Here is a 24,685-nt window from a genome sequence, read left to right on the forward strand (position 1 = left end):
ATAGAGAAATTATTTTTTTATAGTTCTAATAAAATATGATCTGAATATCGTGAGGATCATGGGGTCAACTCAACTAGGTGTGTGGAAATGCATTTTATTAGGAAAGGACATCAAACTTTGTATGGGTAATTTAACATAGCCAATTGTGCAGGAATATTACTAAAATATTTTGTTTTTGTTTTTGTCCTACATTGCTCGCGAAGAGATGGTGGAATGTGAATTTTAAAGAGAAAGCACAAATGCGAAGGTGAAGATAGTTCAGAAAGATTTATCGGACAGGCCCATCTGTTCCATTTTATTAGGGAAAATTACTTAAAGAACCTCGTGGAAGGATTTCTTTCTAAATATTCCCTTTTCTTTCTTAATAGCCCCTCATTGGTGGTGAATTCACAACTTTTTTTTTTTTTTAATATTTAAAGTGTTGAGTTCACCATTTTTTATTACTGTCAAACTTGATACTTTTTTATTTAGTGTTGAGTTCACTACTTTTAAAACCCATCCATTTTTTATTTTTGAGTTTTTCCCATTAAAATACATGGAAAGATCAATTAAAACTTGAGATAATGTCTTCTTTAGATGATTTCAACCCAAAAGAATCATACTTGGTCGAATCTCACCCAAAAATTAAGAAAACAAAATTAAAAAACCCTTTGAAAATGACTTCTTCATTCTTTTTTAAATTCTTTACAACGGAATGGAGTCTTTGAAACTTAATTGAGTGTCAAAAATTCAATTTTTGGATGAAAACGATGAGTTCGAACAGTTAGAACATTTAATCGTGAGAAATGTGGGAGAAGAAGTCCAAAGATCTACAAAGAAAAAATTTACTAGATGTCTTGCTAAGCTAGCATTGAAAACTAAGGGACTATTTAGAAAAAAATCCCTTAAATGAGGATCCTTTAAGTAATTTTTCCTTTTTTTTAAACAACTCTTTTACTTTATCATGTTTGGTACTCAACAAGCCTTATACTATGAATCAAGCTATCCTAACTGATTAGTAAGATTTGCAAATCTTATAAAGTCTTATTGGACCCACCTGAACTATAACATTGACAATCCAACACAACAATCTTCTAGATTTCATGAAAAAAATTCAAATTCAATATAAAAATTAAAAAAAAAATTTATTTTAGTGTTATCCAAAGTGTTGAAAATGGACGGTCACAAAACTTTCAAATTTAAAATTAAAAAAATCAGCTACGAAAATTATTATTACAGCCGTGATTTTTATTCTTAGACTTTTGTCCTCTACAACGCTTAGACATCATTCATATTTTAGGATTCCACAAGTTGAAATGATTAGGAAACTTCCTCACTAACTTATAAAAAATCTGGTTCCCAATGAATTAGCAAAACCAGACCAATTGGATCAATGATGCGACTTATTGTTCTTGATTAGGTTAGCCACGGAGTCTATAAAAAATAGATTGGACTCCCTTGACATTTGACTTTGATAAATGACCAATTTAACCTTTTATGTCCAATTTAATATGAAGTAGCAATTGATTCTTACGCCTAATTTAATATGAAAAATAAATAAATTAAAAAAGTACCAATATAAGCAAAACAAATCTGTAATACAACCATGTTCCAAAAGCAATTAGGCCAATTATCGTGTAATTTGACAGTCTCCAAGAAAATACAAGGTTTAAAGCCTTGATCTTAAGCTTCTAAAAGTATAATCAAACTTAAAATTTCCAAACAATTAAACTTGGACCAAGTTCAGACCTAACTATGCTCGACCCCGCATAAGATCTAATACGGGTTTAGTGAAAACAATAATGGTTTGGATATGGGTTTAATTTATAGGATCCGAGTCGGATTCAGATTCGGATCTGGATCCAAATTAAAAATTTTGATTTGATTATGAATAAATTCATATCCGGTCCGAACGCAACCCATTTAAGCTTTAGAATCTAAGGAGGGATGTCTAATATCTCATATTTGTAAGGGAGCAAATTAGAAAAGAATTTTTAGTGGGCGTCATTCACTCTTGACAGGGTTATTTCTGTCAAATACAATGATGGATTTACTGTCTTAACTTGTACGATCCCATCTAATCTGACAGTAACAACAACTTTTGTTATGGACCCACTGAACAGTTGTTGTCCCCTCTTTGTGTTTTGTCGTTTTCTCTTACACGTAATGCCCATCCAATCATGCTAAATATTGGGCCCACCTAAGACTCCACATCTGTATCCAATTCTAATAACTCTACGCTGTCATCCCAAGATCGGTGGACGTCTCTCAGTACGACAGCAGCTCAATTCCAAACTATTAAAGTGTATTGACGATATTGCTCTTATCTTGGGCAAATTTTAGCAATTAGAGTTATAGTCACGTGAGGAAGGTGACGCTTAAGTGGTTCATGCACTTCGCATGAGGTCAAGAAGTAGTTGTAACTGTGCAAGGTAGAGCTGGCAAAATTCTTCTTCCATGTAACTTAAGGTTGACTTTCCTTATTGTTACATAATAAATAAAGCTGTTCCTCTGAAAAATATGAAATTCCATTCTCAAGAACTTGGAAACAGAAATATCCATTCAAGTGTGTATTTGTCTCTGTTGTAACTTCCCCAATCATATTTTTAATTATTTTCCACATCGATTATGTCAACTAAAATTCAAATTGTATTTTAACTGGCCCATAATAAATATCACTATTCAAATATAAATTATTATTAAAATAATTTATATTATATTTAAAATTTTTTTATAAATAAGGGTGTTAATGGGTACCCACTTAACCATAACGTACTGGAACTAAATAAAGTCAGGTCTCTTGGAATCGAATCACTTGAGAATCAAAATCAATAGGAATCGAAAAAAGATTGAGAGTCAAATCGTGACGATTCTCATTCCATGGAAATTGGAATTGAAATTGAGAAAATTTAATGATTTTGATTTATGAAAGAATTGAAATAGAACCAACCAATCAAAACTCTTATTTATAAAGAACAATAATATTGTATTTGGCTAAGGTTTCATTTAATTACGCACGAAAAATGATCCAAGAAATTACATGTTCTTAGTTCTTATTATGTAAATATGAAATCCAATAACTAGAATTTATATGTATTCCGATAACACATCTTGATAATATTTATATGAAGGATAAATCCCATCAATGGGTTTGCGTTTATACATTCTCGATTATGTATTATTTTCACAATCAATAAATATTAGGTGTAGTGACCATGGTATCCCTCTAAAAAGGGAGGTCTTGAGTTCTAACCCCCTCATTGGCCACCCTCAAGAATTTATTCCTCTTTACTTAATATGTGGGGTTTGTGGCGGAATTGCATGTACTTGAAGGATTTGAGTGAGATATGGCTAGTTGCTTTGCCTCTGCTAGTCTAGGTTACAAATTCGGAAACCCCATCATAAAAAGATAAAAATGAAAGATTTTCACGAGCCAATTAGTACTTAACCCATTAATTTTATATATATTTATATTTGATATTTAAAATCTAATAGATGATTGAACAAAAAAAAAAAAAAATCATCAAATAGGTTGAATCCCAATTCAATTTGACCAAACCAATTTTATTACAAAAAATCAGTCCAATTTTAAAAACACTGTTTTTATTTAAAAGCTTCTATTAGTAAGAAACACTCTGATAATTTAAAGAAATTCTGATAACCACACAACAACAAAAAAAAAAAAAAAAAAAAAAAAAAAAAAGGAGCGTGGCATCACAGCCGAATGATTGATGGACCCATCTTCACAAATAAGCGGTATACATGCTTTGTCATGTCTGTTTGTTGAGTGAATGGTTAACCGATAACCTCTTAAAAGGGTCAACATCTGGATAATCCAAGATAAGGGCATAATCGTCATCGCAAATTAGGGAGATAATATAAACATAAGCTTTTATTTATTTATTTTTTACTTGATCCTGAAAGGGTATCCAAAGTTAAAGATAAAAAATAAAATTTTGATGCACCTCATAATATCGAGCTCGATGTACACAAGTGGATTCACAACTTCAGATTCACATCAAGAAGATCGTTTAAACTGAGAGGATTTGACAAGCATTTGCATATAGATGGGTGCATTGAAGTTCCTTTTTTTTTTTTCCCAAATTAATTGTAGGGCTAAGTGATTCATCATCATCAATTGTATCCCAATGATTTAAGTAGGGCTGTTAATGGGTCGGTTTCGGTTCAATTCTCATGAAAATTAGAATCATAACTATTATATTTTTTCGATTTCAATTCTTATAGGTTTCGATTTCGATTCCAATTTTAAAATAAGTGGAATCGAAATTGTCAAAAAGCACATGTATTCGTCTATTCTAATTCTCAAGAATTGAATGGGAAAAATCATTATATTTTAAAAATTAATTAATTATTTGTAAAATATCAACTTAATAATAATTTTTTCTAGTAAATAGATGATTTAATGATTTTTATTTTCAAAAATTAAAATTCATCTCTTTAACAAGTAATAAATTTAGGAAAAAATGACAAATTTTAAACTCTAACATTTAATTTATGTGAGATCTGAAGAACTTTATATCATATATGTTAATTTTAAAAATATAGGAAAACTTTCAATCATGTATAATATAAAAATAAATGTCAAAATAAATTGATTCCGGGTAGAACCTAATGGTTTTGATTCCATATTAGACCTGATTCTAATCGATTCCAATAAAAAAAGAATCGGAATTGAGATTTTAGATTTCAATTTCAATTTGATTTTGGGTAAATGGGTACCCATCGACACCCCTAGATTTGGGTGGTTTTGTGAACTGGAGACTAAATAAACGTGGATGCATAGTTAGGTGATATCATCGAATTCGATGTTAGCAAGTCACAGCATATTTCTCTCGGAAGGATTTGTAGGAGAGAGATTCTTGAAAATTGAAATACAATAGAAAATAAAAAGAAAAACATTTTCTTTAACGGCGTGAAATAGTTAAATATTAAATTATATTAAAAAAAAGAGGGTCCTAGAAAAACAGGTTTTGGGGTTTAGCAGTGATGATAAGAAGGGGAGGAGAATCGTCTTTACTTACAGATTTCTGGAAGATTTTTCGTTTAAATTTTTTGTTTATGTGAAAATTTTAAGGGTTGGTGCTGCGGTTTCCGGAATCTGGTTTCCGGTTTTTGTCAGAAATGAGTGGTTTTCATGCACATTCATGCCTCTTTTGGGTGTTATTTTCCTTCTGTGAAATAATGGAAGCTTTGTGTATTGTTGAACCCTTGAAGCTGAAGGTGGGTTTTCTTGGTCTGTAAATCTGATGGAGGCTTTTCTCCAAACAGGTAAATTGTTTCTCTCTGTAACTTTCATTTTTCTTTAATGGGTTTTTGAAATCTGCTTCTGAGTTTTCTGTCACCTCTCTCTGTGATTGTTGTTGTTTTCTGTCTGTTTGGGAATCTAGGATAAATTGCCTCCTTGTATCTGATGTGTTGGATCTGTAATTGAAGGATAAGAGGACCTGGGCTTCATTTAAAAAAAAAAAAAAAAATTAATACAAGACCAGGGCTCAATACCCACCTTCCCCTTCATCTTCTCTTACGAATCTTCTCTTTTTTTTTTTCTCCCTCTTTATTTAAAGTGTTACTTTAAAATCTTCTCCAGGAATGCCTTTATTATCATTATTAATTTATTCTTTTGGTATTTTATCTCACTTTGTCATTTTGGGAATTTCATTGCATTTTTTTCTTTTGGGTAATTTTATTTATTTAATTATTTTTTTTCGGGTTAAGTATTTATAGTGTGACTTTGGGGGGGTATGATTGATAGGTTTGCAAAACCCTTTATGTTTCATTCATAGGCCTTTTTTTTTTTTTTTGGGTAGTATTGATAAAAGTTCAGTAGTTCTAGTTCTTCTTGTTATATCTCTTGAGATTATCTAATAAAATTTATGTGATGGACTTGAGAGAATCAAACATACCACCAATTGCTGCTCTATTGCTTTGTCTTTTAGTTGTCTTGTGTTGTATGTATGTAGGTAGGTATGTATGGCTAATGCTAGTGTTGTTTCTGTCTATCAGGTTGGAACTAGGTATTAACCAATTCCTGGTTCCTCCATTAAATAGAAATATGAAATCGGGAACGAAGAAGGGATGGAAGTCCATTGTTCCTCTCCGTCTGAAAGGAAAGTCGGCCACCCGTTTCTGTATGTTCCCAAAAGTTCGATCGGCAGGTCTCAGTCCAGGCAACACACCTGTTTATCTCAATGTGTATGACTTAACTCCTATGAATGGCTACTTTTATTGGGCGGGCGTAGGCATCTTTCATTCTGGTGTAGAAGGTAGTTTAACTTACTTCTTTGGATTTAACTCCATTGTTCCAATTATGTAGTGCAAAATTATAGTGTTCTATTCTTGGAATGGATTATGATTTGTTCCTGTGCAGGATTAATTAACTTGTAATGTTTAGTATAGTTTAATTGACCTTTTCATCATTGCCATCACCCTCAAAGCCTTATTCCAAAGATTCGGGATTGGCTAAACGAATCTTGTTACTCCATTCCAATTTGTGTATAGCTATTCTCATTTATGAAACACCGAAGGACTGTATAATCCCCTCTAAGGAATATAAAATTTTGCGAACCTCTCCTCAATTTTTGGTTTCAATGGATATGCTAGAACCACATTGGCAAGAGATTTTAGAATTTTTGTTGAATATCTTTGCACATGTTAAGAATAATTTCATGAATACTTGAACTATTTCATGAAATTTAGGGGATTTCATGGCTTGTTATAGATCACAAAATGAAAAACTATAGATGTTGGCATGGTGAGGTTTGTTTTTGGACGTAAAAGATGCTAATGTCTAAAGAGGATGCCAATTTGGGGAAGTAAAACATAATGGGGTTATTTTTCAAAGTGAATGCTAATGGTGCCTAGATCCTTCAAACCAGTGGGCTTGCATGCTAACTTGATAATACATGAGCATAACTATGGGATTCATGTCAGATAGGGATCAGAACATAGTGTGTATTTAATACAAACAAATAATTTGAAAAAAAAGTACAAAAAGGTTTTATGGTAGGAAATAGCAACCACCCCCCTCCCCCCCTCCAATATATATATATATATATATATATATATATATAATTTCTTTATAACAAATATCACATAAAGAACCAAAAAAGAAGCTCATCACCTGAATAGTTGAAATCTTTCGACTTTGATGAATGAATGTGAGGTGATATAATTTGAAATGGAACTTCGTCTGGGCTTTAGCCCCATAGCTCGGTTGGTTTGACATGTTGCAAACTGTAAAGCAACTTTGAGGTCGTGGGCTCAAGTGCAGCTTACCTATTAAGAAAAAAAGAAATGGAACTTCTGTTTGCTAGGTACAAACAGCTTTATTGCACCTACATTTTAAAGAATTAGTTGTTTTTTAAGAATGATGGGTATGATTGGAAGGTTCCCTTCAAGCTGGGGTGTGGGTTCCAAACCTCAAGTTGGTTTGCAATAAAAATAGTACCATTAGAAAGCACCCATAGAGCAATTTCATTGGTGTTTCTCATATTTAGTTGTAACCTTATTTCAAAGTTGACATATCTAAAGCAGTTTCACTCGAAAAGAAAGAGAAAAAGGAAAAGGAATCATTTGGTCCATTACCCTTTTCACAGTGTGTTGGGGTATCCGGAAGTCTGGAACAGTAGGATTTTGAAAGGAAGGAGCATCCCTTACATTTGGCTCTTAGAGGCGTCTTTTTTGGGGATTTTTTGTTTTAAGTAGGATTTATTATGTGATGTATGAGTGTTGTGTAACTTGTTTGACCCCCCCCCCCCCCCCCCCTCTCCTCTTTCTACCCTATTTTTTATTGTGTTGTTGGGCGGCCATCTAGGCCTCCTTTTTCTCATTTTTTTCAATAAAATCTTTTATTGATAAAAAAGAGATCTCTACAACAGCAATAACAATGTTAAATATTTTAACTAAATATAAAAACTTTGTTTACATTAATATGGAAATTCCTATAATACTTTGTTGAAAGTAACCTAATTACAGGAACTACATATGATCCTTATTAAACCTCTGTCAAATTAAACTTTGATTGCTTTCTTTTTTCTTGCTGGAGTTTGATTACTTACTATTTAAGAGTTACCTCATTGTCAATTTTGTTAGTTTTAGTGAGTGAGTTGAGTTAAGTGATACTTATTTAACAAATGTAGTTACATGCTTGTGTTTATAAATAAACGCGTGCACACCTGGTGTATATCATTATTTTAAAATGAGATGAAAATAGAGCATAAGACATATGTTAGGACTGGGGTATCTTGATTTGTTTTTATGTGCACTTGTTTTTCGTTGAATATTTTTTGTAAATCATGCTCTAATTTTTTTTGGATATGATGTAAAGACATTCTAATGGCTCAACTCCATGTTTACAGTTCATGGAGTAGAATACGCATTTGGAGCCCATGATTACTCAACAAGTGGTGTCTTTGAGGTTGAGCCTCGGCACTGCCCAGGCTTTAAGTTCAGGAAGTCAATATTCATGGGGACAACCTGTTTGGATCCAATTCAGGTTAGGGAGTTCATGGAGCGCCACTCTGCGAATTACAATGGTGATACATATCACTTGATTGTTAAGAACTGCAACCATTTCTGCAAGGATATATGCTACAAACTGACTGGAAACTCAATCCCAAAATGGGTAAATCGACTCGCGAAAATAGGTATTTGATTCAATGTCTTTCTTCATCTCATTTAATATGTAACAATGGCGTCTATAACAAATTTTCCCGTCCTTGCACATGTTTACAAAGAGTGCATATGTGGCCACCAATGTAAAATCTCAATGTATCTTCTTTCTTCAGTTGATGGACAAGGATGGTCAAGCCCTACCGCACTTACATCATTCACCATTTTTTGCCAATACATTTATTTTACACTATTTACTGTTGAAAAACCATAGGACCTGGTAAAGTGATTGTAAGGACTGCTTCCCATTAAGTTTGTTCAACTACTGTCTCTTTTTGGATCACAACTGTTTTGCTAGTCATCTCATTGGTACATGGTACTTGTTATTTAATATGCAAAAAATGACACTTCATAATAAAATTTCCTGATTTATGCGTGTTTCTGATTCATGTGTAGATGTAGCCCTCAATTGAAAAACTCAGGAAACTTATTTCCCTCGGGCCCTTTGTGTCTTTTGTGTACCGTTTCTTCTTTTCATAGTTTTTTTGGATAACAAACTTTTCACTCGTGTTATTACGTACTGTTTAACCATTTTCTTCTCTCTCTCTCTCTCTCCTTACGAGATGCATTTGTTATGTGCATAGCAATGTATGGTTTTAGCTCAGGAGACCTTGGCCTCAAAGAATCCATACTTGATTATAGGTTGGGTTCATGCAATCAAGCTTTTTTCTGATCCTTTGTATCCACAAAATGTGCATGATAGAAACCCCATAATAGTTTCAGGTATGATAGTATTTGAAGCTCCTATTATTGCAACCATGTTGTCTAGGGAACCACCTATTTCCTTGTCCCATCTCTTACAATTCAAATAATCATGACAAAACGTTTATTGTTTTTCATTCAAATGTTTTTTTTCCCTGATAGGTTCACTTTGCAATTGCCTGCTTCCCGAAGCACTTAAAGTAACGGCTGTGCCACAAGACCCCAAATGCCAAGGCTATGATACAGAAAAGAGGAGGCTGAGAAGTGCTTTCAGTTGCTTATCTTCAATCTCAATGAAGCAGAAGCAGTTGTCAACATCTTCGTTATTTCTACACGGGTGCTTGCCACCATGGGAGTTGAGAAGGTCCAACAGTGGATCGTTGGAGGGGGGAAGGTAAGAAGGCTCCTTGTTCCTTATATTCCTATTTGGAAATGCAGAAGGGTTCAACCATCTTTGCTATGTCTAAAGAGTTGTCGTTCCAGCTTCAACTCACAGTGACCAAGCTCCAGTAGATTTGAGAGGTTAAATTCATGTTGGGGATGATGTAATTTTGTTCATCAATACTAAAAGGATGTGGTCTTCTCATTTTCTTCTTCTTTCCAAAGTTTGTGTGTGAGTTGGGTTGGGGGGGGGGGGGGGGGGGATGGGTTACGAGAGAAGGTGGTTCTTCATCTTTGTAACACTGTATTCTGCTGTTGAACAATTTAAGATGCCATTTTCTTAGCAGGGTCAGCTTTGTTCTTTAACACTTACGTAGGAAACCCCAAGGGATTGGCCTAGTGGCAAGCTGAGCCTTGATAAGCTCCTCAGAAAGGGTATGTCAAGTGTTCGAAACCCCACGAAGATATGAATTCCTTGAGGCCACCCTCCAGGGTCTGGTTGACCATTTATTAAACTAGTTGTGCGTGGAACTTTCCGGGGAGCAGGGGGTGGTGGTATTTGGTAACTGCTACTTGTTTATTCTGATGGAGATATCTATGCCAACTAGGTGACTCTTAATATTTTGCTGTAATCAGGCATTTATTCAAGCAGAACCAGCAAACTATTCTGTTCGCATTTGAAGTCTATTCACCATTTTTTGTTTTTTGAGGGGGGCAAGTTAAAAGAGTAATCTGTTTAGCAAACAAAAGAACAAATAAATAGAAACAAATGAAAACTGTACGGTAAACATACCAACTAGGTTTTTTACTTTTCGTTTTGCCAAGTTGGTGGGCTGAACATTATGAGGCAAGTGGGCCCACGAGTTACATGACATTCACGGGGTGAGGTATTAAATTTTCTGTCGAGATCATAGTCATCCTGACCTGGATCTCGCCATCATCTAGCCTTATCCAAAATAGCCCGTGATTTTCTACGAAACTGCCTTCAAAAGTGATTTTCTAAAAATAAATAAATTCTTTTCAATTGACCAAACTCAACGGCCATCTATGGAGTAACCTCTCTCCCCGTCAAAATAAAAAACCTGATCATTCGATAAAGAGTAGAGAGATCTTGTTATTGTTCAAGTATTTTGCGAGAGAGACTTTTTCTTTTCCTGAGATGCAACTAAGGCTTTTAAAATAATAATAATAACTAATAATAAGCATTTTTTTTTTTTTTTAATGATTGGGGATGAAGTGCAACACGCAAGGTCAAGGGTTTCCTTGATGCAAACCCTTGAATTGGCATGGGAGTAAGTGGAGTGTTAGGATGCAGAAATACATGCCATAAAAAAAAAAAAATCTATAACCTGTCTAACAAAGGCTCCCCATTCCATTAAATTGTTACTTGAGTTAATCACACATTTCTGTTCCTTTCAAATTTTCCTCTAGAGATTTCCCAATCTCAAAAAAGTGCATAATTGGAAAGACAGATTTTACAACACCCATGAATATTATATAAACTGGTAATGTCTCCCCTTTTTGACAACACTAAAGAGCAATACGAAACAATTGTGAGAAAACAGAGTCAAACGCTCACCTAATTTTTTTTTTTTTTTTTCAATCAATAAAAGCCCCCAAAACACTGAATAAACCAAGTGAACTCATTCCTTATTTTCCAGTCTGGACCACCTCCACAGTGAACATCCAATCTCCCCATATGGTGGATCAAACATGATATTACCTATGAGAACGGTAATAGGTATGTTGCCATGAAAAAAATAACGTACTTTGGAGGTGCAGCAGAGAGAGATGATGATGATATGGACAAGGAAACGAAAATTATTGAAGCCTAGGGCAACCAAGAAAAATGTGGAGTTATCAGAATAACAGGCATTTACAGAACCCTGGAAGCTCCATGGGCCATTTCAATCTATACTAAGTCTGGAGCGTCCTATATTTTCCACAGTTGGGACAATGCTTGCTCTGAACATGATTTTCTTTTCTTTTCCAATTTTTTTTTTTTTTTTTTGGTTTTTCCTGACGTAGTGAATTTACATATTGCAAATCCAAATTATCGTTGGCAAAAGAAACCTGCAGGAACACCAAATATATGCTTCAGCTTTATGGATGCAGATTTCTTTCCTACAAGGTTATGGCTTATTAAAAAAAAATTAGTTGGACATTTAGTAATCTATCCTAGACATTAATTGGGGATGAACTATAGGTAACACAATTACACCAGAATAATAGAACACCCAGGATTTTTGGGGTAAATGGAAGGAGAGAACCACCCCATTACTTGGGATAAAATAAATAAGAAAACCAAGCAACCCAACCGGAAATAAATGCTTTAGGGGAAGGGCCATTAATTTATCAATCATCTTTCTGATGTAAAACGCTAGGTAGACTATTATTACCATTGAGCGCAGCATGATAGACTCGCTTCTCAGCCAACCCAATATCTGACAGTATTAGATTACCCTGCAGGCCAGTAGCAACAATAAATGACAGCGATTATGAAACCAAAATAGAGAGACTATAATGCTATTTTGACAGTTTGGAGTATGGTTTGCACCCAAATGAAAATGATGCTCCATACACCTATACCATAGAAGTGGTCCACCCACTAATTTTATCAAGATCTTTTGGTGGTAGGCACCCATCTTTAATGGGGAAGAACAAATGATTGGAGCAATCAGACACATTTAACCACCTCGTATGGATCTTGTTTCCTAAAAGTTAACCTTTCATTCCTTCTCTGCTCCTAACATTTTAAGTATTGTTTATATAAGCTAAGGCACGAAGCGGGGCGTTTGACTAGCCAAAACATTGGGTGTGTAAGCCTTAGGAGCATGCATTTTTGAAATACATATAATTAAATACAGATAAATAGACAACAAAAAATTCTAATAGAACAGAAAAATCTCAAAAGAAAATGACAATTTGCATCCCAAAGTTCAATATCCAAATCCAAATTCCAAACTCATCAAAATCAAATTAAATTGTACCACACCATAGTTTTGTATTTTCCATCTTTCTAAGTTTAATACCTCAAACAAAAAGCAACAGTTTCAGTGAAGCAACTACTCTTAACTTATATATCTATATAAACACCATGCTAATACTAGGAGGAGAAACAAATGCATAGGTTCGGCACAAGGAGAAACATAAACTAGTGAAAGAAGAGCAAGAGATTGTATGTAAACAAAACGTTATGGCAGGGACAGCTTTAAAACTATGAAGACCATTACCCAATGATACAGAAATAATGAAGGGATAAAAGGAAATACAAAACATCCCCACAAGGTATACACCTTAGCCAAAGGGCACCAAAAAAGACGTGTGCATTCCCTGAGCATAAGCCTTTTCAAAACCTCTCCGAGTAAGGTATAAGGCTTTTGAGAGTTGTGGACTGTCGTCAACACGACTCGGAATCAAAACCCATTAAACCCATCTTCACATTTGTCGACCACTAACCGTTGCTTGACGAGCAAAAGAAGAAAGTAGTGAAGCAAGTAAAATAAAAAAAAAACTTTTTAACCAGCCTGTCATGGTGAACCAAATAGGAAGCCAGCTCCTTTGGGCTGGGACCTAAAGGTAGCAGCCAGATACCAGATTTTGCCAATGGTTATTGATGTTGGACAACCAAGGTTTTATCAACTCTAGGTCTGTTCTACTTTAAGAAGAGTGGAGGAAATGCTAGTTAGGTGAGAAAGAAGAAAGGAAAATTATAGAAAGGGTTTTAGACCCATTGTGAAGGTTTGAACAATCCCAAGTAGCTATATGCAGAATGAATAAATGCCAAGTTTTGCAACTAGGAATAAACATTCAACAAAGCACCCAACAGTGATAATAGCAACTATACCTAATGTGAAGGGTTTAGGGTTGATCTGGGAATAGGTAATAGGGTAGATTTGGAAAAGAGATTAATGGTATAGGGTGTTTATGGTCTAAGAAGGATTGGATGGCTTTCTTGATGTGTGTGTGTGTGTGTGGGGGGGGGGGGAGGGAGGAAGGGGGTTAGAGGATTCTTAATGGGTTAACATCAGGAAAAAAATAGAAGGCCAAGGAGAAAAAGGTGATAAATTTCTAATGGAATCACACCAATGATTTCCATGGCATTATCAAGTAGAATTCACCCAAATTCAAACAATGGAAAACAACCCGACATAGAAACTTTTCAAAAATAATAAAATTTCTAATTCAAATAAAAAAAACTTTTCTACTAACCTTTTTTTTTTTTATCGGTAAAGATAATTTATTGAAATAAAAAGAGGGGGTCGAGGTGACCAACCCAGAAAAAAAAAAGAAAAAAAGAAAGACTTAAAATAAACTTCTAAACCAAGTAGGGGTGAAGAGACTACACATGCCCAAGGATCAGTCGGGTGCCCTTAAGAGGCCCAGATATCTCAGTTACAAAGAAAAATTCATCCAACCCATTAATCACGAAATTTCCATTAGGGCCTATGATTGTTAGCTTGATTTGCGACTCGCATCAGCTATTGTCATCGTAAACAATCTTCCTACACCCAGGTATATGTAGCATACAATTTACTTACCTAATTTGCCAATAGCTAAGAATGAAACATTATTTTCAGTGGCTTGATTGGTTATCATTATTTGCATTATGCCAAAAAGATTATCTCATTTGAAGGTAGAAGAGAACACAGTTGCAGTCCCATTGCAAAACTGCCAACCTTTACCATCTTTACAGATTCTTTTGATAACAGATTAAAGGTCCAAATTTCACGTGAAATTCTATGCATATGAATGGACCGAGAACTTCAAAAAATGGAATTTGAGATGAGAAAAGCATACCTCACTTGCCATTAACTTTCGAACATTGTTAGCATATAGTTTTGGGTCCTCCTTTTCTTGCTCTGACGGGTGGTAAACAGGTAGTTGAATCACCTCAATGTGATTCACAAATTGACATAGAAGCAAAATTATATGGCGCACCTGCAAATGAACGAAAAAGCTGAACTTTGGGAAATATGTGTAACTAGAGCAACCGGGTATGAATATAAAAATAGAAACAAAAAAATTAGCACTTACTAGAAAATTATATAAAAACATATACAGTGCATGCCTCATGCTTGACTAAGGAAATCAAGAAACTTGTAATTGAACATCAAGGATCAACTAAAACCAAAAGAATATGAAAACAATACAAACTAAGAAGTCAAACTGTATCTGAAAACCTTGTAATATTCTCAGGACTAATCATTAATGTATGATTCCTCATCCACCTGCCCTTCAAATGGCCTCTGAAGATTTAAAATCCTTTCAATTTTCCAAGCTCAGCAAACCGGTGTTGCGGTCAAGGTCCCTTTTGCCTTTGCACTCAAGGCTAATCTCCAGCCGGCACAATGTTAATGGCATAGGATGACTGGACTATTGTCCCTGAATAGTCATCCATATTTGAATCCAAGAGGTTTTTTCTATGTATAATATGTACTGGAGGGATATCCTATCATTTCTGTCTTTGGTTATAATAGAGAAGAAAAAAACCAGGTATGGATTGCCTAAAATGGTTGCCTGGACTTCCCTTTTTGAATTGTCAGAAATGCATCTCTAAGCTACCGATATGTGTGACCTCTAATGGTTGTCTGGTCCCCCCAAATCCCTCTCCTTTTAGTGAGATGGTTGCTGCACTAGTGTTCTATTTTGTTTGACTGATTAGAAGTTGGAAGAATGAAATTATGGATGTGAATCAGTTTTAATTTCATTGTTAAGTTGAAATTTGGATAATGAATTTTGGAATGTGAAATTTTGAATGTTCATAATTTTTTTTTTACTTTCTTGAAATTTTCCTGATTCTCTTTTATTGGAATTTATGTATATATTTGAATGTATAATTATTTATCTAAAATGCATGCCCTGGAGGCTTACGCCATATGCTTTGAAGCTTAAGCCTCGAGGCTTTGGCTAGTGAAATGCTTCGCCTAAAGCTTTAGAATTTAAAAATATTTGTTCAACGAACTAGAGATGGGAGGCTATCCAAAGTGTTATGTGACTAGTGTATACCATTCCAGCTGACGGACCAATTTTCACAAGCCAAAAGAAGACCAGTCATAATTTATGAAGCATAAAAGCATAATTTTTGGCAATCAAGAAACATGTTGATAAAGTGTAGCAAATATGAGGATGTTGAGTGGAAAGCAAAATCTGGTACACACACCCGGGGGATTCTAAAATTGCACCAATACATATTTGGGATGATGAAATTAGTTACCTTCACATATGAAAAATGTATCACACAACCAATGATCTATAACTGGATTGGAATATTTAAATGCCCAGCATCACCTTAAGTTTCATTAACAGAATATTAGTAAAATGCATGAGCAGCTTAAAGGAGACTCACCCCTGATATGGTGTCCCAGGCTGGGCTAAATCTCTGGTAAGGATATCTCAGAATCACTGGAAGTACTGGTGTTTTTGATAAAAAGGCACCTGTCTTGAATGGAAGGAGAAAATCCCCATTCGTAGTTGTGCCCTCTGTAGTCAACAAGAAAGCAGTCAAACAATGGAGTATTCTATGACATCCGGACACTTCAAAATGGATGTCATATCCTTACCGGATACTTCCATTTCAAGTATAAATGCCAAATACATGCCATCTGTCCCATATACTAGTCATCTATTGGTATTACAGGGTGTATAATAATGCAGAAGAACATGTGTAATACTAGTTATCCATTATCTATCTTTGGGCTTTTAGAGGATGGGAGTTTCAATATCTTCTCTTATAGAAAGAGGCATCTTTGGGCTATCCTTCCATTTGCCATTGCTTGGGGTCTTTGGAAAGAGCGCAACAACAAGATGTTCCATAGCAAGGAGAGCTTGCCTCATACGGTGATTTTAGAGACTTTGGGATTTCTTTTCTTCTGGTCAAAGATGAGTAAAGATTTTGAAGGATTGAGCTTCCAAGATTTTATTTTTAATTGGGATACGGTTTGCGAACCATAGCCTCCGGTCGGGCGTGTTTTTCTTATTTCTTCCTTTTTCATTCTTGAATTTTATGGTTCTGTTGTTTGGGGGCTATCTCAGCCTCCTCTTCTCCTTTTTCTTTCCTTAATAAATTTATATTTATCAAAAAAAATAAAAAATACTAATAGGCATGGTTCAAAGTATTGCTCGGGAATGTCTCTGCAAAGGCATCCCTTTCTTGGTAAGGTATAAGACAATAGATAGGAGCATGTATACCAAAATTATTAATTTAATTAACTAAAAACTTAGGAGTTAAAAAATAGGACTAATTCCACAAAGCATCACATTTTGACTTAATTACGCATTAAAAACAGTTAGGTGTAGCATAGATTCACATCTTTTGTGTTTTGAAATGTATAATTATTTTCCCAATGTATTTTTCAACTTACAATGATATTAAACGAGACTCAGATTTAAACCTTGGTAATGAGTGGAAAATAATTGAGTCACAAACCAATAGATTGCAGAGAGGTTTTATCCCATTCGTGAATATCATGAAAATTTGACCATGAGAACTTCAAAAAAATGGTGAACAGTGATTCTGGTTCTATGTCACTTCAAGCCAACACAGTCATCTTAACACAGACAGCTCTTACTTTAAAATTGAGAAGAGCTACTTCATTTGAAGATCTTATTTATTTGTTTAAACAATAACTAAAATATGGTTAAACTTAAAAATAAAATAAATACATAGATTTAACTTTAAAAATAAATTTCCCAACTTTTTGTGTATGAAACAAAGTAATTAGTTATTTACAAGATGAAGCTGGCAATCTTTCAACAGGTGGCATTTTCTAAAGTTTATTTAAGTGTCTCAGTCCAAGAATTACCTTGAAAACTTGGCTCTGAACGGATTGGAATGGAAGACCAAGATTCCTTAGCCAACCCCAAATCTTTGGGGAAAGGCTATGTTGTTGTTGTTCGTGAATGCAACTAAGACACCTAAGACTGGGCTTTGGACATAGTGGAATGGAGGAAAAAGATTCATTTAGCTGACACAATAAATCACCCCAAACCTCTCTTGGAATATATAAAGTTGGCTCACATATCACCTCTCTCCATCAGAAAAATAATGAGAAGAGAGCCTAATTTAAATGGTTCAGACCCAATATGGAATGGACCAGTAGGTCCAACCTAAGTAGATCTTCTAAGTCTAAAATAAGTCTCACTGTAATAATCTAATCAGAAAGATTTTTTTCCATACAAGATAATTAGACTAATTGAGTGAATGCTATCATCGGATCAGATTTACTTTTTAGGAGGAACCCATTTGAAGGTACCACTTAGATAAATGGTATAGGCTTGAGGAGAGTTGATCCCATGACCTAGGTTCAAATCCCGTTCCATCTTCACCCCCATTAACCACTAATCCCTTGCTTCTTAGCAAGAAAAAGTTCGAACCCAGTTAATGTAGTGTCCCAACATTGGCAAATGAAATATTCTATCAAAATAATTAGCAGGGAAGCACAACCATGCATCCATGAAATAGCAAAAATCAAAGAATGATGACCTGGAAAGAGCATCATCAGTGGAGCATTTCTATTCTGACAAGCTTCTAGAATTCTTTCTGTCACAACACCTGCAAGCAATAGAGATATTTAGAGCCTAAAAATTGCAAACATCCACTATATATTGCAATAAAAACCATAGAACTTCTATGGTGTGCTTGGTAAGGATAAAGCATTGGATGAAATATGATAATATTCATGATATGCAATAGCATTCTTGTGATAAAAACTAAGGACAAAGGGACAAAAAGACAACTCTTTTTTAAACCATTTGCAGCACATATACATGCCTATGCATGCCCCCCCTCCCCCACCACCACACACACTTTCAACTACTAATGTACCTGAAACACCCTTAGATTCAGATGACTTTGATTCCCGCTGTACATAGACACAGCCAAGGCACTTGCTGTAAAACACAAGCAATCAAAACCTGTCAGCATTACTCATCAGATACAGATCACTAAAAGTGATTAAAATATAGCATACATTATGCATCAAGAACTAAAGAATCACAAAGTATAGGATAAAAGAAAAGTAATAAACAGAGGGTAAAAAATAAAGGTATTTCAAAAATCATTGTCAAATTAAACAATTCCTACTCCAGTTGGGTTGGTGAAAGAAGATCAAGTGCTTCAAAAGTTTGAAGCAAAAGTTTATTTGATACTCCATGGTAGGAAAAGCAGGATGTGACAAGCATGATATGGTGAAGAATTTTTATTGTCACCTTACTACCAGACACAATTTAAGAAGCATAATAGCAAGTACCTTACTGAGATCAGTACAACGTAAGGGAGAAGCTACAACATTGGAATTGCAAACATGCCCAACACGTGACCTAATTGTTGGAGACATCCAAAGGTTGTGTCCATGCCATCCAGGTCATTCATTTGTTGCACTGTCTCACCAACAGTAAGGTTTTTTTTTTACGGGTAAGCTGGACTTGAACCCATGACCTCAACATTGCTTTGCAATGTGTCGAACCAAGTGAGCTATGGGTCTAAGCCCCTTACACCAACGAAAAGTTGAAAATGAGCCGGCAGCACCAACGTTGCTACAGCTAGAACCATCTATTTTAGCTTCAACTCAAACCAAAAATGAGAACACATCATCCTTTTTTGAAAGAACTTCCAGTTCTGAATAAACTAGATTGGCTTGAAATGAGTGGTAGACCTCCCCTTAATGCAAAGCAAATGAACATAGATGAAGAAGTGTGGTTTAGCATTTCCTCTCAGACAAATAAGCCCTTGATGGGACTATGTACGTTATCGGTCTCGCATATATGACTCCGTCTCCTCTCCTTTGAACCTTCTATTCGTTCTGATCACGAATCTCTGGTTTACAAGCCGATCGATCTCTGGAATCCAGTTCCCGTCTAGCAGCCCCTCCGTTCGTTGCCCAGTCCCTAAATACGCTACTAGGGCATTGTGATAATGTATTCACTATGAAACCTCATTGTCCTTTGGTCAAAATAAGCATAAGCAGGATTTTGAAGGAAGAAAACTCTTTTGATTAATAATTTGAACTCTTTTTTTTCTTTTGAGTCCGGTCGTGAGATTTGAATAGTAGGTATGAATTTTTTTGATCGATAAAGATAATTTTATTAAGATAATAGTAGGTATGAATAAGACATTGCTTGTACAAAAACAATTGCATGATGGTGATCAAAGAATAACGCCCTTCTTCAGCAACCATGTCACTCTCTCAAGTCAGCAGTTGACCGTAGTTAGTGTTATTCCTGAGGAAGTTGAATCCATTCCTTCTGTGCAAATGTCCAATCACTTAATTTTAATTGGAAGTGACTTCAAACATATCGGCAATTTCTACAAGGTTAGATTCCAGATCAAGCCTATAATTTGCTAGCCAAAGATGAAGATTATGTCAAATACTAGTCCTCCATAATACCTAACATGGAAGAGCAAATGTTCCTATTTTTCTGTTGTGCCCTTATTTATTTGTCTCCGCGTGTTTACCATTCTAATAATTCTTAGTATAAGGGAGTTCTTTCCACGGTATGTTGATTATATCAATTTGGATAAAAGCAAAGGAATCTTATATTCCATTAGGCCCAGTCCGTATGAATGTGAATATAATACCAATGTAATGTTTGAGTAGTTTCTGTGTCTTCTATGACATAGCAGTTATATGTATAAAAAGTTCAAATAACTAACGACGATATGTACAGTCTTATATTCCCTTTTGATCATTTATTCCCAAGGCAAGTAATACAATTGGTTAGAACACAGTCCATCATGACGGAAGAGGAACGTATGAGCTGAGCTAGAATTATATAGATTATTTGAGCTTCCATGCACGATAGATGGGTGAATATAGAGGAGCATGGGTGGGATAGGGGAGATTGTGACAAGCAGTAGGATAAATTCCTGTAGGGATCCTTACTTCATGTTCCTCAATTTCCATTCCACATCAACAATTTCAATTGCATAAACTAGTTCCCCATGATATGGAGAATCATTGGATACACTAGAATCTTTTTTATTTTTTATAAATAGATACACTTGAATCTTGAAAACAGCATATAAAAAATGTTGCATGGCACAAGTAAAAAAAGTAGCACGTGGAACAACAAGAAACAAAGATGTCTTGTAAGAGTTCAAGGCTCTGAATTGTGAAAAAAGAATTGTGTACATTTCATACGTGTCAGAGACTTGTCATATAGACAATACACTGTAAATCCATTCTAGCATAACCATCCACAAACAGAAATTTAGGAATCAATTGGCATGAACAAACCTGATGAGACCAACTAGGGGGAGTTTAGCCACTGATCTCTTCAGCAATAAAATCCAGGATTAAGATTGACAAAAATACAGTCATGTCAGTACCAAACAGCATAACAACTCCAATCGAATTCTTTCATAAGTAATATATTTAGCTGGTTAACCCACCTTAGCAACAAAGCTTGGAAAGGAAGAAGACATGTGGTACAAAATATCCAAATAAGATACATGGTTGGATATGATTGCCCCAGGTCTTTCAGGTTCTTCAGACCGCTCTTTGCTCTCATTCTGATCAATTAGAAACAACCCAAAATAAGTAACACATGAACATGCCATAAGTCCTCTTCAACTAATTGTATAGAAGTTAATAAGCGTTGATGAACAAATCTGAAGTATCTAATAAATAGCAGTTAAAAAATTAGAAATTAGAGCGTGTCAGCTTCATGCTAGAAATTCACCAAATTATAATCCGCTCGGTTTCCTCTCAATAAAGATAGATCAAAAGTGGACAAAAATGTAATGTAATGTAGTGTCTGTAGCCAATGCCATTGAACACTAGAGCTGGTCTTTTGAAGTCTTCCTCGATCTAAGGGGCAATTGGAAAGCAACTCTTTCGTTTATTTATAATTTAGGGTATCCCTACCCCCTTGGAAGTAGGACTAATCTCTCCATATAGTCCTAACCACCACAGACTGGCATATCTAGTATAATCACAAATGGGAGACTCAAGGAGCACACCCAAGTCGCTCAACCATTGTTCTGGATAGTCCCAACCATTGCTTCATTGTTATTTTGCCCATTCCGTGAGGTCTTTCATTTTGTCCTTGTTTCGTTTCAATTGGTACTTCCCTGGGACGGTCTGCCAAGCATTCAGAAGCTGGGGGATTAAGGGTGAGTTTAGTAGACAAAGGTTTCTATGGAATATTGCCCCTTTCACTGTGTGTTGGGGTCTTTGGCTCGAATGAATCTTTGAGGGGAAAGAAAATAACTTACAGGAAGTAATTTTGGCTATCAAGGTTTTATCTTTCTTCAGTCTAAGCCAAACAATGATTTTAGATGTTTTTCTTCTGAGGATTTTATGTTAGGTGGGATATTGTAAGTGAAAGGAGTAGTTAATTTCTTAGATCTTGAGGACACCTTGTCCTCCTTTAATAAAAGAAAAAAATATATTTATAAAAAAAGTAAAACTCTATCCCAAATTTTCAGGTCAGCTGAATGAATCATGTTCCTCAATTCAATTTAACGACGACGGCATGTTTTTCCAAATCTACTCTTACAAAATTATAAAACCATTAGAAACTCCCACTACATTTCATGTTTCGAACTAGTCTCAAAAATCTTATCTATCAAAATCAGTAATAAAATCAGGGTATTCATCGTATACAACTAAAGTAGAATAAAGCTTCAAGAATTAATCCCTAATTGAAGAACACAAAAAACTTACATCGCTGGCCAATTTTTCCACTCCATGGAGATTCGGATAAGAGTTGCTAATCCAGTAAAACCCAAGAATGAAGAACATTACCCTAGAAAGAAACCTCCCGCATTGAACAATAACAGCCCTTCTCCATCCAACCATGTGAGCGTAATCTTCTTGATCATCCTCCCGATTCGGAACAGAGAAAAGTGTACAAAAACGACAAATCAAGTAATAAAGGAGCAATACAGTGATTCCTAAGATCAAACGGATCGGGACGAGTGTCAGTAAAGCGAATCCAAGCAGAAATTTCTCCACCAAAGGTAATTCTCCTCTCCCCATCGTCCCGTAAACATCTTTTCGAACGTAAGCAGGGAATTTCTTCTCGAGTTCCTGTAAATTTTCAGTAGATATCGTAGGGGAGCTCAAGTTCGAATCAGATTTTAGCAATGGTCGCTCGTCCTTTCCCGAACCCTCTTCGCGCGATTCATCGACTGGTTCGAGAGTTTGATCCTTCGAAGCGAAGTCTTTCAGTTCGGAATCCATTTTGAGGCCCTAACCTAAACTGTAGCCCCAATTTCTCATTCGTCCGCCATTAGAGAAGCTTCGAAGGAGAAGTTATGCGGAGGTATGAAAATGAGATAGAGAGGTCGCAGATCTGTCTGGAAGATACAGGCCCCACTGCCACCAAAATGAAAGAACGAGTCCGGGTTTGATGCGAGTTCCTCCCCTCATAAGGTATGTGAAGCGGCGTACGCGGACACGTCACTGTTGAAGGAAATTTGTTGTATTCATTTGTACAAAAGGTTTGATATTAATGAAGATTGTGGACTACTTTATCTATAGATCTTCCCTCAAACTCCTCTTAAATCACTCTGATTATACTCTTGATGATTAAGTTAGTTTCAATTTTTTGTAAAATATAGAGATGATTTTAGATGGAATTATGTACATTTACCTTCTTTTATCATATATTTGATAGAATTCACTCTATAGTGACATATTCATTCCAAAGTTTTATACACACATTTTTTTAAATAACGATTCTCTAACGCCCTTCTTTGACATACGGGTCATATGCTCTTTGACATGACATGTATTAGAATCATACATTTTTTTTCCCAAATACATAATTGTACATATTTATGAAGATAATTAATTATGTATCCCGAGGAGAATCTATGGTTCTAGCCCATGCCTCATCAGGGAGCAGAGGAAGGTGTATGTCAGAGGAGGTGTCAGAAAATCACTACTCTTTTTCCTAACATGGTAAAAAAAGGCCATCATATTTGTAATAGGCCATCAATAAAACGTGTGGCAGCCAGTTTTGAAAACAAACCCTCAAACCCATATTTCATGAGATAATACAAATCGATACTAAAGAGAATTGTTGTTGGCTCGACAATTTTTACTTATTATACCACAATTAAAAATAAAGAAATGATTGAAAATAAATAAAGGTTGGGGTGCTCATAGATATTCCCTCTTGTGTTTGTTTTTTGGGGGTTAGATTTTATTTTTCGGTTTAACACATAATTATAAATAATTACTTTTTTTTTTTAACTGAGTGTTATAATGTTGAGATAACAATTTGAGCCAAACTTTTGTAACGTTTAAATAATGTGTTTTAATCTTTAATTTAGGTGAGACAAATAATTTAAGGAATTTGGCGTGTAATAAGTAAAAGTTGGGTGCTAATGTTATCTCTCTAATTAAAACAATCTTGAAGTTAGGGGCGCTTCTCAAGGGTGTGATTTTTTTTGCTTGCTCATACTTGGACCTATCAATTTTATAATTTTGAATCTTTTGATATAATCATAATCATAGACAAGTCTTCAACTTTTATTTGTTTCAACTGACTTTCAGAGCAAAACCCATCTTTCATTTGTGCGAATTGACGTTCAGAGCAAAACACAACTTTCATTTATGCCAATCGATGTTTGATTGATTTTTTGCTTGCTCCTACGTATACATTTGGACCTTTAATCCTATAATTTTGGATATTTTGATGTAATTATAGGCAGATATTCAGCTTTGTAAGTGACTTATTAGAAATAACAAATTTTAACCATTTTTCCTAATTGTTGGCTTGATAATTTTTAAGCACTTAAATAAATTAATTGTAAATCACTAACCTAACTGTACTCCTAGAGGTTTTACTAGATATGGTGTACATGTATCAACCACATATAGTAGATGAATTGGCTAACTTGTTCCATCTGAAAGGGATTAGGCATCTTCATCAAGGATCTCATAGTAAATGCTTTAACCATATATTAAAGATCCTTGGC

The 24,685-nt window shown here is 35.0% G+C and overlaps 2 protein-coding genes across 3 annotated transcripts; one reads left to right on the plus strand and one right to left on the minus strand.

The window, feature by feature from the left end:
- The first annotated feature begins 4,942 nt into the window (after nucleotides 1-4,942).
- Nucleotides 4,943-9,958, plus strand: LOC147408965 (deSI-like protein At4g17486). The gene is made up of 4 exons (XM_086424249.1): nucleotides 4,943-5,268; nucleotides 6,004-6,263; nucleotides 8,358-8,645; nucleotides 9,535-9,958. The coding sequence occupies exons 2-4, from the start codon at nucleotides 6,053-6,055 to the stop codon at nucleotides 9,768-9,770; spliced, it is 735 nt and encodes a 244-aa protein (XP_086280375.1). The 5' UTR covers nucleotides 4,943-5,268; nucleotides 6,004-6,052; the 3' UTR covers nucleotides 9,771-9,958.
- Nucleotides 9,959-11,548: 1,590 nt separating this feature from the next.
- On the minus strand, nucleotides 11,549-23,106 carry LOC147408966 (lysophospholipid acyltransferase LPEAT1-like). Of its 2 annotated transcripts, XM_086424240.1 has the most exons (9): nucleotides 22,422-23,106; nucleotides 21,146-21,265; nucleotides 20,991-21,028; nucleotides 18,581-18,645; nucleotides 18,239-18,307; nucleotides 16,103-16,236; nucleotides 14,554-14,694; nucleotides 12,153-12,216; nucleotides 11,549-11,826 (listed from the first exon to the last, which is right to left on the minus strand). In XM_086424240.1, the coding sequence occupies exons 1-9, from the start codon at nucleotides 22,938-22,940 to the stop codon at nucleotides 11,807-11,809; spliced, it is 1,170 nt and encodes a 389-aa protein (XP_086280366.1). In that variant the 5' UTR covers nucleotides 22,941-23,106; the 3' UTR covers nucleotides 11,549-11,806. The 2 variants fall into 2 exon arrangements, with proteins under 2 accessions (XP_086280366.1, XP_086280361.1); XM_086424235.1 differs by lacking the exon at nucleotides 11,549-11,826 and having other exon boundaries at nucleotides 11,899-12,216.
- Between the last annotated feature and the right edge of the window lie 1,579 nt (nucleotides 23,107-24,685).

This window comes from Akebia trifoliata, chromosome 2, assembly GCF_017979445.1.
Source record: "Akebia trifoliata isolate Shusen 1 chromosome 2, ASM1797944v1, whole genome shotgun sequence".
Classification (NCBI taxonomy): domain Eukaryota; kingdom Viridiplantae; phylum Streptophyta; class Magnoliopsida; order Ranunculales; family Lardizabalaceae; genus Akebia; species Akebia trifoliata.